General features: G+C 46.6%; 1 protein-coding gene across 2 annotated transcripts in view; it reads left to right on the top strand.

Annotated features, from left to right (window-relative positions):
- Positions 1-14,366, top strand: part of SHROOM3 (shroom family member 3) — a 502,164-nt gene that overhangs the window by 373,279 nt on the left and 114,519 nt on the right. For both annotated transcript variants that reach the window (XM_063919658.1, XM_063919659.1), the window contains one exon: positions 2,682-2,813. In XM_063919658.1, the coding sequence (XP_063775728.1) occupies positions 2,682-2,813 (132 nt within the window). The remainder of the gene's footprint in view (positions 1-2,681; positions 2,814-14,366) is intronic.

Genomic DNA, 14,366 nt, shown 5'->3' with positions numbered 1-14,366 from the left:
GTGAACTCCCCAAAGCCCTGAACCGCCGATATTGACTATCTTTACTTGAGATTTTGACTACGAATATGAAATTTGTAATTTCAGTTTGTGCAGCTCTACTACACGTGCGATCTCACACTTGCACAGCAAAAAAAACTCCCCCTGTAGGTGGCGACTATCTGATCGCAGGACTGCAAAAATCGCTGCCCAGCGATCAGATCTGAATTAGGCCCTAAGGTCATGGGATTCCCACCACGGCGCTAACTGTGGGGAGTTTGTATATTCTCCCTGTGCATACTTCAGTATACTTCAGAGTTTTGACTATACATGATTAGAATAATACAAAGATGATATTTAGACCATATAAATGTCATCTTTGTATTATTAATATCTTTTTTGTACTATTCTAATACTTTTTATTGTCAAAAATCACACTAAATCACATGTGTGTGTGTAAATCTGGCTCTGATACTAGCCAATGCCTCCCTAGCCATTGACCTCACCGCACCTCACCAAGTAAAGGGCAGTTTATGGTATCCAGGGCCGGATTAACAATGGGGCGGATGGAGCTGGAGCTACAGGCCCCCCACAGATGTGACAGTGTTGACAGAAGAAAAAAAAAATCCTATCACAGACTACCAGCGGCCGCCCTCTCTCCCATGCACCTCCTCCTCTGGCTCCAGCAGTGAGCACTCTCACTTTAGATCCATACAGACAGTGTGACGGCTGCCCCTCCCCTCCAGTTTCTCCTTCACTCACTGTCCCAAGCCCCACCCCCAGACTACACAGGGAGCTGCTGCTGCATGAAGCCTGGTAAGTTTAATGGCTTCTTGATTGGTAGCATCGATTAGTGTGGGACGGGTGTACTGTATGCGTGTGTGTATATTGTATGTATGGGTACTGTACATTAAGTGTGGTGTGTACTATATGTGTGTGTCCTCTGTGTGAACTGTATGTGTGTGTATACTGTATGTGTGTGTCCTGTATGTGTATGTTTGTGTACCATATGTGTGGTGTGTGTGTGTATATTGTACATGTGTGTGTAGTGTGTACTGTGTGTATATGTGGGGGTGTACTTTATGTGTGTGTAGTGGGTACTGTGTGTGTATATGTGGTGGTGTGTGTATATGTGTGGTGGTGGTGGTTGGGTATGTACTTTATGTGTGCATAGTGGGTGTGTGTGTTTGTGTGTATATGTGGTGGTGGTTGGGTGTGTACTTTATGTGTGCGTACTGTGTGTGTGTGTGTGTGTGTGTGTATGTGTGTGTGTGTGTGTGTGTGTGTGTATGTGGTGGTGTGGGGTGGTGAATGTGTTTGTGGGCACTGGATTGTTGAAATTGTTCAATGAATGGGTAATGAGTGCTAGGTGGGGGTAGTTAACGGGTGCTGCTGTGTGTGTAGTAAGGGGTTCTGCAGTGTGTGTAGTAAGGGGTGCAGCCGCATACCTCCCAACTTCAGCAGGGAGGAAAGAGGGAGAAGGCGTGCAGGAGGTGCGAAGTAGAGGGGCCGTTGCCTTGGGTGGAAAGGCAGGGTCTTGCAGCACGACCCCTGAATTCATCATTTTTGGGGGGTGCCCAGTGCTCCCTGAACAGCTCGGAAGTCCCCTGCTCAGATTGCAGAGCGTCAGTGATCACAGGCTCTCCCAACTGCACCACCCAAGCCCCCCGCCTGCGGGGCACTGCGGCACGTGTGCAGGACAGCGGGATAGTGTCCAAATAGCGGGACTGTCCTACTGGAATCGGGACAGTTGAGAGGCATAGTGCTGTGTGTGTAGTAAGGGGTGCTGGTGTGTGAGTGTAGTAACGGGTGCTGCTGTGTGTGTAGTAAGGGGTTCTGTGGTGTGTGTGTGTCTAGTAACGGGTGCTGCTATGTGAGTGTAGTGTATTAATGTGAGTGTAGTGTATTAAGTGGTGTGAGTGTAGTAAGGGGTGCTGCAGTGTGAGGGGAGCTTTATAGGTGCTGATAGAGTGGATGAATGTGCTAATGGCTACTGGTTATTGAATGCAAAGAGGGCAATTGAGGTGATTGAAGGAAGGCACTTGCCACAGCCCATGATGCAGACCACACCCCCACACCACTGGTCATGTTCCCCCCACCCCACACACACATCACGTGTCACATCCTTGGAAGCCGCGTATGATAGGCCCTTTGGAAATTTCAGCTCCAGGCCCATGTGGACCTTAATCTAGCACTGATGGTATGAGTGGTATTCATGTGACCGGCGGTCGGGAGACCGACAGTCACATGACCTCCTCCAGCATCCTGACCCCTCACTATCCCGATGGTCGGCATGCCGACCAACAGGGACCATTGCCACTCATGGCGAGCGCAGCAAGCCTGCAAGGGGCTTGCTGCACTCGCCCTTCCCCACCGGGATCCCGGCATTGGTATGCTGCCGGGATCCCGGCGTCGGAATGCTGACCGGCGGTCAGCCATACTTCACCCGATGGTATCACATGACTTGTGACCAGAGTTCTAAAGAATTATAGCGATCAGACACAAGTCCCTGAATTTGCTCACGTACATGCTGTGTCATGGAAACGACTGAGCATAGAACTTGTTTGATGTCCCTTGAAAGTGTTCTGTACATTTGTTTAAAAAATAATTTTGGTGGTTAACTAGAATGAAATTGCTTAAAAATAATTGTCTTGTACATGAACAGCATTTTTAATCTACTGTGTTCATACTTTATGTCTCCTTAGGCAAAGTGTGTCAGTTTCCCGTCCCCATTCCTGGCATTCAACCAAATTACTGGAGAATCAAGCCAATCCCAGCATGATGCAAATATCTCAGGGGACGTTAGGATCTCCATGGCACCAGGCTTATCACTCAAGGTAAGAAACAAGATGTTTATTAGGTGCGGGAAGGAACAGTCGAGGAGCTTCTATCTCACTTTTAGACAGAGAGGTTTTCTCTGAAGTATTCAATCAAGGCATAGATGTTACCAAAGAGAAATGCAATATATCTTTTATCATAATTATTATTAATAGTCTATCACGCAGATGTTTTCATATTTTTTTTGTACTTTTTAAGCTCTCATTTCATATTGATAAACACGTCATAGTATAGAAGCCCTTAGCTCCGGCTCTGATAACAATATGATATGAAAAGGAATTCATTTGAAATATAATGTAAGCATGCTGGCTTACATTATTACATTTTTTTTTCCCCAAGAGTCATTTAACATAAAATAAAGAAATGAATAGATGCATTATCATATAAAGCGCTCTAAAGCAAAACTTTAGAAAAAAAAAATGAAGAAAAACATTCCGTGAAACGATAAAAGAAAAATGTATGTGTATGTATATGTATATATTAGTGATGTGCACCGGAAATTTTTCGGGTTTTGGTTTTGGATTCGATTCCGCGGCCGTGTTTTGGATTCGGACGCGTTTTGGCAAAACCTCCCTGAAATTTTTTTTGTCGGATTCGGGTGTTTTTTTTTTACAAAAAACCCTCAAAAACAGCTTAAATCATAGAATTTGGGGGTCATTTTGATCACATAGTATTATTAGCCTCAATAACCATAATTTACACTAATTTCCAGTCTATTCTGAACACCTCACAATATTATTTTTAGTCCTAAAATTTGCACCGAGGTCGCTGGATGACTAAGCTAAGCGACCCAAGTGGCCGATACAAACACCTGGCTCATCTAAGAGTGGCACTGCAGTGTCAGACAGGATGGTACTTCAAAAAAATAGTCCCCAAACAGCACATGATGCAAAGAAAAAAAGAGGCGCAATGAGGTAGCTGTGTGACTAAGCTAAGCGACCCAAGTGGCCGACACAAACACCTGGCCCATCTAGGAGTGGCACTGCAGTGTCAGGCAGGATGGCACTTCAAAAAAATAGTCCCCAAACAGCACATGATGCAAAGAAAAAAAGAGGCGCAATGAGGTAGCTGTGTAACTAAGCTAAGCGACCCAAGTGGCCGACACAAACACCTGGCCCATCTAGGAGTGGCACTGCAGTGTCAGACAGGATGGCACTTAAAAAAAATAGTCCCCAAACAGCACATGATGCAAAGAAAAAAAGAGGCGCAATGAGGTAGCTGTGTGACTAAGCTAAGCGACCCAAGTGGCCGACACAAACACCTTGCCCATCTAGGGATGGCACTGCAGTGTCAGATAGGATGGCACTTAAAAAAAATAGTCCCCAAACAGCACATGATGCAAAGAAAAAAAGAGGCGCAATGAGGTAGCTGTGTGACTAAGCTAAGCGACCCAAGTGGCCGACACAAACACTTGGCCCATCTAGGAGTGGCACTGCAGTGTCAGACAGGATGGCACTACAAAAAAATAGTCCCCAAACAGCACATGATGCAAAGAAAAAAAGAGGCGCAATGAGGTAGCTGTGTGACTAAGCTAAGCGACCCAAGTGGCCGACACAAACACCTGGCCCATCTAGGAGTGGCACTGCAGTGTCAGACAGGATGGCACTTCAAAACATAGTCCCCAAAGAGTACATGTTGCAAAGAAAAATGAAAGAAAAAAGAGGTGCAAGATGGAATTGTCCTTGGGCCCTCCCACCCACCCTTATGTTGTATAAACAGGACATGCACACTTTAACAAACCCATCATTTCAGCGACAGGGTCTGCCACACAACTGTGACTGAAATGACTGGTTGGTTTGGGCCCCCACCAAAAAAGAAGCAATCTCTGCTTGCACAAACTGGCTCTACAGAGGCAAGATGTCCACCTCCTCCTCATCGTCCGATTCCTCACCCCTTTCATTGTGTACATCCCCCTCCTCACAGATTATTAATTCGTCCCCACTGGAATCCACCATCTCAGGTCCCTGTGTACTTCTGGAGGCAATTGCTGGTGAATGTCTCCACGGAGGAATTGATTATAATTCATTTTGATGAACATCATCTTCTCCACATTTTGTGGAAGTAACCTTGTACGCCGATTGCTGTGAGCAGCTGCACTAAACACTCTTTCGGAGTACACACTGGAGGGGGGGCAACTTAGGTAAAATAAAGCCAGTTTGTGCAAGGGCCTCCAAATTGCCTCTTTTTCCTGCCAGTATACGTACGGACTGTCTGACGTGCCTACTTGGATGCGGTCACTCATATAATCCTCCACCATTCTTTCAATGGTGACAGAATCATATGCAGTGACAGTAGATGACATGTCAGTAATCGTTGGCAGGTCCTTCAGTCCGGACCAGATGTCAGCACTCGCTCCAGACTGCCCTGCATCACCGCCAGCGGGTGGGCTCGGAATTCTTAGCCTTTTCCTCGCAGCCTCAGTTGCGGGAGAATGTGCAGGAGGAGCTGTTGACGGGTCACGTTCCGCTTGACTTGATAATTTTCTCACCAGCAGGTATTTGAACCTCTGCAGACTTGTGTCTGCTGGAAAGAGAGATACAACGTAGGTTTTAAATCTAGGATCGAGCACGGTGGCCAAAATATAGTGCTCTGATTTCAACAGATTGACCACCCGTGAATCCTGGTTAAGCGAAGTAAGGGCTCCATCCACAAGTCCCATATGCCTAGCGGAATCGCTCTGTTTTAGCTCCACCTTCAATCTCTCCAGCTTCTTCTGCAAAAGCCTGATGAGGGGAATGACCTGACTCAGGCTGGCAGTGTCTGAACTGACTTCACGTGTGGCAAGTTCAAAGGGTTGCAGAACCTTGCACAACGTTGAAATCATTCTCCACTGCGCTTGAGACAGGTGCATTCCCCCTCCTTTGCCTATATCGTAGGTAGCTGTATAGGCTTGAATGGCCTTTTGCTGCTCCTCCATCCTCTGAAGCATATAGAGGGTTGAATTCCACCTCGTTACCACCTCTTGCTTCAGATGATGGCAGGGTAGGTTCAGGAGTGTTTGCTGGTGCTCCAGTCTTCGGCACGCGGTTGCTGAATGCCGAAAGTGGCCCGCAATTCTTCAGGCCACCGACAGCATCTCTTGCACGCCCCTGTCGTTTTTTAAATAATTCTGCACCACCAAATTCAATGTATGTGCAAAACATGGGACGGCTGGAATTTGCCCAGATGTAATGCACGCACAATATTGGTGGCGTTGTCCGATGTCACAAATCCCCAGGAGAGTCCAATTGGGGTAAGCTATTCTGCGATGATGTTCCTCAGTTTCCGTAAGAGGTTGTCAGCTGTGTGCCTCTTATGGAAAGCGGTGATACAAAGCGTAGCCTGCCTAGGAACGAGTTGGCGTTTGCGAGATGCTGCTACTGGTGCCGCCGCTGCTGTTCTTTCTGCGGGAGGCAATACATCTACCCAGTGGGCTGTCACAGTCATATAGTCCTGAGTCTGCCCTGGTCCACTTGTCCACATGTCCGTGGTTAAGTGGAGATTGGGTACAACTGCATTTTTTAGGACACTGGTGACTCTTTTTCTGAGGTCTGTGTACATTTTCGGTATCGCCTGACTAGAGAAATAGAACCTAGATGGTATTTGGTACCGGGGACACAGTACCTCAATCAATTCTCTAGTTCCCTGTGAATTAACGGTGGATACCGGAAACACGTTTCTCACCACCAAGGCTGCCAAGGCCTGAGTTATCTGCTTTGCAGCAGGATGACTGCTGTGATATTTCATCTTCCTCGCAAAGGACTGTTGGACAGTCAATTGCTTACTGGAAGTAGTACAAGTGGTCTTCCAACTTCCCCTCTGGGATGACGATCGACTCCCAGCAGCAACAACAGCAGCGCCAGCGGACGTAGGCGTTACACTCAAGGATACATCGGAGGAATCCCAGGCAGGAGAGGACTCATCAGACTTGACAGTGACATGGCCTGCAGGACTATTGGCTTTCCTGTCTAAGGAGGAAATTGACACTGAGGGAGTTGGTGGTGTGGTTTGCAGGAGCTTGGTTACAAGAAGAAGGGATTTAGTTGGCAATGGACTGCTTCCGCTGTCACCCAAAGTTTTTGAACTTGTCAATGTCTTCTGATGAATGCGCTCCAGGTGACGTATAAGGGAGGATGTTCCTAGGTGGTTAACGTCCTTACCCCTACTTATTACAGCTTGACAAAGGCAACACACGGCTTGACACCAGTTGTCCGCATTTCTGTTGAAATAATTCCACACCGAAGAGGTGATTTTTTTTGTATTTTGACCAGGCATGTCAATGGCCATATTCGTCCCACGGACAACAGGTGTCTCCCCGGGTGCCTGACTTAAACAAACCACCTCACCATCAGAATCCTCCTTGTCAATTTCCTCCCCAGCGCCAACAACACCCATATCCTCATCCTGCTGTACTTCAACAGTGACATCTTCAATTTGACTATCAGGAACTGGACTGCGGGTGCTCCTTCCAGCACTTGCAGGGGGTGTGCAAATGGTGGAAGGCGCCACCTCTTCCCGTCCAGTGTTGGGAAGGTCAGGCATCGCAACCGACACAATTGGACTCTCCTTGGGGATTTGTGATTTAGAAGAACGCACAGTTCTTTGCTGTGCTTTTGCCATCTTAACTCTTTTAAGTTTTCTAGCAGGAGGATGAGTGCTTCCTTCCTCATGTGAAGCTGAACCACTAGCCATGAACATAGGCCAGGCCCTCAGCCGTTCCTTGCCACTCCGTGTCGTAAATGGCACATTGGCAAGTTTACGCTTCTCCTCAGACGATTTTGATTTAGATTTTTGGGTCATTTTACTGAGCTTTGTTTTTTTGGATTTTACATGCTCTCTACTATGACATTGGGCATCGGCCTTGGCAGACGGCGTTGATGGCATTTCATCGTCTCGGCCATGACTAGTGGCAGCAGCTTCAGCACGAGGTGGAAGTGGATCTTGATCTTTCCCTATTTTACCCTCCACATTTTTGTTCTCCATTTTTTAATGTGTGGAATTATATGCCAGCAATATATCAATAGCAATGGCCTACTACTATATATACTGCGCACAACTGAAATGCACCACAGGTATGGATGGATAGTATACTTGACGACACAGAGGTAGGTAGAGCAGTGGCCTTCTGTACCGTACTGCTATATATTATATACTGGTGGTCAGCAAACTGTGCAAAACTGAAATGCACCACAGGTGTGGATGGATAGTATACTTGACGACACAGAGGTAGGTAGAGCAGTGGCCTACTGTACCGTACTGCTATATATTATATACTGGTGGTCAGTAAACTGTGCAAAACTGAAATGCACCACAAGTATGGATGGATAGTATACTTGACGACACAGAGGTAGGTAGAGCAGTGGCCTTCTGTACCGTACTGCTATATATTATATACTGGTGGTCAGCAAACTGTGCAAAACTGAAATGCACCACAGGTATGGATGGATAGTATACTTGACAACACAGCGGTAGGTAGAGCAGTGGCCTACTGTACCGTACTGCTATATATTATATACTGGTGGTCAGCAAACTGTGCAAAACTGAAATGCACCACAGGTATGGATGGATAGTATACTTGACGACACAGAGGTAGGTAGAGCAGTGGCCTTCTGTACCGTACTGCTATATATTATATACTGGTGGTCAGCAAACTGTGCAAAACTGAAATGCACCACAGGTATGGATGGATAGTATACTTGACGACACAGAGGTAGGTAGAGCAGTGGCCTACTGTACCGTACTGCTATATATTATATACTGGTGGTCAGCAAACTGTGCAAAACTGAAATGCACCACAGGTATGGATGGATAGTATACTTGACGACACAGAGGTAGGTAGAGCAGTGGCCTACTGTACCGTACTGCTATATATTATATACTGGTGGTCAGCAAACTGTGCAAAACTGAAATGCACCACAGGTATGGATGGATAGTATACTTGACGACACAGAGGTAGGTAGAGCAGTGGCCTTCTGTACCGTACTGCTATATATTATATACTGTTGGTCAGAAAACTGTGCAAAACTGAAATGCACCACAGGTATGGATGGGATAGTATACTTGATGACACAGAGGTATAGCAGTGGACTACTGTACCGTACTGCTATATATATAGTTATACTGGTGGTCAGCAAAATTCTGCACTGTCCTCCTACTATTCTACAATGCAGCACAGATATGGAGCGTTTTTCAGGCAGAGAACGTATAATACTGGTGGTCACTGGTCAGCAAAACTCTCCTACTATATAATACTGCTGGTCCCCAGTCCCCACAATAAAGCAATTAGCACACTGAGCACAGATATTTGCAGCACACTGAGCACAGATATGGAGCGTTTTTCAGGCAGAGAACGTAGATATTTGCACTTGCAGCACACTGAGCACAGATATTTGCAGCCCACTGAACATAGAAACTGAGAGGACGCCAGCCACGTCCTCTCACGATCATCTCCAATGCACGAGTGAAAAATGGCGGCGACGCGCGGCTCCTTATATAGAATACGAATCTCGCGAGAATCCGACCGCGGGATGATGACGTTCGGGCGCGCTCGGGTAAACTGAGCAAGGCGGGAGGATCCGAGTTGCTCGGACCCGTGCAAAAAAAGGTGAAGTTAGGGCGGGTTCGGATCCCGAGGATCCAAACCCGCTCATCACTAGTATATATACAGTGCATCCAGAAAGTATTCACAGCGCTTCACTTTTTTCACATTTTGTAATGTTATAACCTTATTCCAAAATGGAATAAATAAATTTTTCCCCTAAAGATTCTACACACAAGGGTGGTCATTCTGAGTTGATCGCTCGCTAGCTGTTTTTAGCAGCAGTGCAAACACTAAGCCGCCGCCCTCTGGGAGTGTATCTTAGCTTAGCAGAAGTGCGACCAAAAGGATCGCAGAATGGCAGCAAAATATTTTCAAGCAGTTTCAGAGTAGCTCCAGACTTACTCCTACCTTGCGATCACTTCAGACTATTTAGTTCCTGTTTTGACGTCACAAACACGCCCTGCGTTCGGCCAGCCACTCCCCCGTTTCCCCAGCAACTCCCGCGTTTTTATCTGGTCTGCCTGCATTTTTACACACACTCCCCGAAAACGGTCAGTTACCACCCAGAAACACCCACTTCCTGTCAATCACTCAACGATCAGCAGTGCGACTGAAAAGCGTCGATAGACCTTGTGTGAAACGACAGTTTTTTGTGAAAGTACGTCGCGCGTGCGCACTGCGGCCCATACGCATGCGCAGAAATACCAATTTTTAGCCTGATCGCTGCGCTGCGAACAACGGCAGCTAGCGATCAACTCGGAATGACCCCCAATATACCATAATGACAATGTGCAAAAGTTTTTTTTATATATTTTTGCAAATTTATTAAAAATTAAAAACTAAGAAATCACCTGTACATAAGTATTCACAGCCTTTGCTCAATACTTTGTTGATGCACCTTTGGCAGCAATTACAGCCTCAAATCTTTTTGAATATGATGCCACAAGCTTGGCACACCTATCTTTGGGCAGTTTCACCCATTCCTCTTTGCAGCATCTCTCAAACTCCATCAGGTTGGATGAGAAGCGTCGGTGCACAGCCATTTTCAGATCTCTCCGGAGATGTTCAATCGCATTCAAGTCTGTGCTCTGGATGGGCCACTCAAGGACATTCACAGAGAAAATGGCGCTGGTGAGTGCTGAGGAAGAAGCCCCGCCCCCTCAGCGGCGGGCTTCTGTCCCGCGTTTCTGTGTAAAAAATATGGCGGGGGCCCATGCATATATACAGTGCTCAACTGTATATTTGCCCACTTTTGCCAAGAGGTCTCTAATTGCTGCCCAGGGCGCCCCCCCCTGCGCCCTGCACCCTACAGTGACCGGAGTGTGTGGGTTTAGTGTGGGAGCAATGGCGCACAGCTGCAGTGCTGTGCGCTACCTCATATGAAGACTGGAGTCTTCTGCCGCCGATTTCGAAGTCTTCTTGCTTCTGACACCGGCTTCTGTCTTCTGGCTCTGCGAGGGGGGCGGCGGCGCGGCTCCGGGATCAGACGACCAAGGGTGCGATCCTGTGTACGATCCCTCTGGAGCTAATGGTGTCCAGTAGCCTAAGAAGTAGGACCTATCTTCAGTGAGTAGGGCTGCTTCTCTCCCCTCAGTCCCACGTAGCAGAGAGTCTGTTGCCAGCAGATCTCTCTGAAAATAAAAAAACCTAACAAAATACTTTCTTTTTAGCAAGCTCAGGAGAGCTCACTAAGTAGCACCCAGCTCGTCCGGGCACAGATTCAAACTGAGGTCTGGAGGAGGGACATAGAGGGAGGAGCCAGAGCACACCAGTATCCAAATTCTTTCTTAAAGTGCCCTGTCTCCTGCGGAGCCCATCTATTCCCCATGGTCCTTACGGAGTCCCCAGCATCCACTAGGACGTTAGAGAAAAATTAATTTATTCAGTTTTGGAATAAAGCTGTAACATAACAAAATGTGGAAAAAGTTAAGCACTTTTTGGATGCGCTGTAACTGACAACTTGCTACTCTGTTGTGCTACAGCTTCAGGCAAACTGTTCATGATGAATTGCTTATTCAGCTGGCTCAAAAACACAAAATCCTCCCAATATTGGGGGTAATTCCAAGTTGATCGCAGCAGGATATTTTTTAGCATTTGGGCAAAACCATGTGCACTGCAGGGGAGGCAGATATAACATGTGCAGAGAGAGATAGATTTGGGTGTGGTGAGTTCAATCTGCAATCTAAATTGCAGTGTAAAAATAAAGCAGCCAGTATTTACCCTGCACAGAAACAAAATAACCGACCCAAATCTAACTCTCGCTGCAAATGTTATATCTGCCCCCCCCCCTGCAGTGCACATGGGGGGTCATTCCGAGTTGTTCGCTCTGTAAATTTCATCGCATCGCAGCGATTTTCCGCTTAGTGCGCATGCGCAATATTCGCACTGCGACTGCGCCAAGTAAATTTGCTATGCAGTTAGGTATTTTACTCACGGCTTTTTCTTCGTTCAGGCGATCGTAATGTGATTGACAGGAAGTGGGTGTTTCTGGGCGGAAACAGGCCGTTTTATGGGCGTGTGGGAAAAAACGCTACCGTTTCTGGGAAAAACGCGGGAGTGGCTGGAGAAACGGAGGAGTGTCTGGGCGAACGCTGGGTGTGTTTTTGACGTCAAACCAGGAACGACAAGCACTGAACTGATCGCAGATGCCGAGTAAGTCTGGAGCTACTCAGAAACTGCACAGAGATGTTTTTTCGCAATATTGCGAATCTTTCGTTCGCAATTTTACTATGCTAAGATTCACTCCCAGTAGGCGTAGGCTTAGCGTGTGCAAAGCTGCTAAAAACGGCTTGCGAGCGAACAACTCGGAATGGCCCCCATGGTTTTGCCCAACTGCTAAAAAATTTCCTGCTGCGATCAACTTGGAATTACCCCCATTGACAAGTATTTCGGCTATCAATTATCGTTTTGAACATGTCTTTGCCAAACTGCATGTTGGTATTCAAAAGCATTGCAATAAACTTAAGCATTCAAATGTGAAAGCAGGGAAATGTTAAAGGCCATCTGGAAGAGCTTACTGTAACATGAATTTGGTGGTCTATCTATCAGGCCTTGCATGAGTCTTCCTTCTGAGATAGTCACTAACTAGTTTTCTTTATAGCAGTATCATAGGAGTGACAGCAACTGGTGGAAAACTTTTCTAATGTCACATAAGATCTCAAGATCTCTAATGTCACAAGATCGTAAGTGGTCCCCAAATAAATGCTCGCTTGAATCCAACATAGAATCTTTAAAAGGTATATTTGAGAATCAAGTGACTTTGATAAGCACCAGCAAATTTATGCAAAAGGTTTTTGGTGTCAGGGTAACATGGCAGTGTTGCTACCACAATGGTTCAAGAAAGGACTCCATAAGCAAGAGTTCTTAGTGATATGGCCAGTAGCGGATCGTGCCACGGACAAGCAGGACTTTTGCCCGGGGCGCCGCCTTCCGTAGGGCGCAGGGCGCCATCCGGAGGGCGCAGGGCGCCATCCGGAGGGCGCCGCACCAGGGCAAGCTCCGCTGCTGCTGTGCCCCCCGCTGCCGCTGTGAAGGGAAACTAGACGCTACGCGTCGTTTCCCTTCGTGGAGAGGACCTTTGCTGTGCGGTGCGCGATGACGTCATCGCGCACCGCACATCATTTCAGTCTGTACAGGGGGCGTATATGACCACGCCCCCTGTACGGAGCCACGCCCCTATTGTCGCCCGGGGCGCACAGCGCCCAAGAACCGGCCCTGGATATGGCATCAGGGAGTAAGCAACCAGAAATGCATGTATTTAATAACTGGGATTTAGTGTGAGTAGCTCTGGTATTTGTAATAGTAAAGAGAAGCTTGGTCTGAACAATCCTGGGTTCAATATAACAGACAAGGGCTCAGGCAAAAGTGTGGTTGAGTCTGTTCCAGTACATAAATGTACTATAATAGAGGGAATAAACAGACATGTTCTGAAGCCTGGTACACAGTATCAACAGAAACCAAGCGTAAGGCAGAGGTGTGGTATGGTAGATGTACTATACTGTAGTAACGTACACAGCAATATCAGTAATATAAGCGAGCAGTCAAGAAAGTAGTCAGGAATCCCAGACAGAATTGTTACATAGGAGAACAAACTGGAGCATTTTTTTTTTATTTTTTTTTAGTCTGCGTAAAGTTTTAATAAATACATACTGCTTTACCATTTTAATATAATGACACAATGATATAAAAATGGTGCTAGGCAATCAGTGATCAGATCTGACTTCTTGACATATGGTTATATTGGTCACTTTAGCGTATAGTGAACTCTGATTGGATGGGGTTCATTATAGGAATTATAACCTAAACTGTGTGTCTATTATAAATGGCTACATGCTAATGTCAGTTAATTTGAAATAGGCAATTGTTTCATGTTGAAAATCAGCAGGTAATATGAAATCAAGCTATGAAATATGGTCTGTCTGCAGTAAAAAGAGATCCACAGGGATTTTAGAGTAGACTCAGAGAATGCTGGGCTGTGCACATGCAGTTCAAAACAACCATATTGTATAATTCATTTGGAACAGATCTATATAATTAAGCATAATAATTATGAAGTTATAATGTTGCATTTGTTTTTAATAAAAAAAAAAAACCGTTACCACCCATTACTAAGTTGCAAAACAATGGTGGTCACTTCGAGTTGATTGCAGCCAGAAACTTTTAGCTGCTGCTGCGAACAATAGTCCACGCCTATGGGGGAGTGTATTTTAGCTTAGCAGGGATGCGATCGCTTGTGCAGCCCTGCTAAGCTAAAAAAGTTTCAAGCAAAACTAGACTAGCCCTGGACATACTTACCCTGTGCGATGGATCCAGCGGTGATGGGCCCAGCTTTGACGTCACACCTCCGCCCTCCGTTGTCCTGGACACGCCTGGTTTTTACTCACCACTCCCCGAAAACGGCTCCAAACGGTCAGGATCCGCCCAGCCACGCCTCCTTCCTGTCAATCTTCTTAGCGGTCGCCGCTGCGACCGCTTCCGTCGGTAGCCGCGACGTAACCCAGTGACCCCTGTCGCCGGACAACGTCGTGCACGC

Source organism: Pseudophryne corroboree, chromosome 1 (genome assembly GCF_028390025.1).
Source record: "Pseudophryne corroboree isolate aPseCor3 chromosome 1, aPseCor3.hap2, whole genome shotgun sequence".
NCBI classification, from domain to species: domain Eukaryota; kingdom Metazoa; phylum Chordata; class Amphibia; order Anura; family Myobatrachidae; genus Pseudophryne; species Pseudophryne corroboree.
Note: the sequence above shows the minus strand (reverse complement) of the source record. Positions and strands in the feature narration are given on the sequence as shown.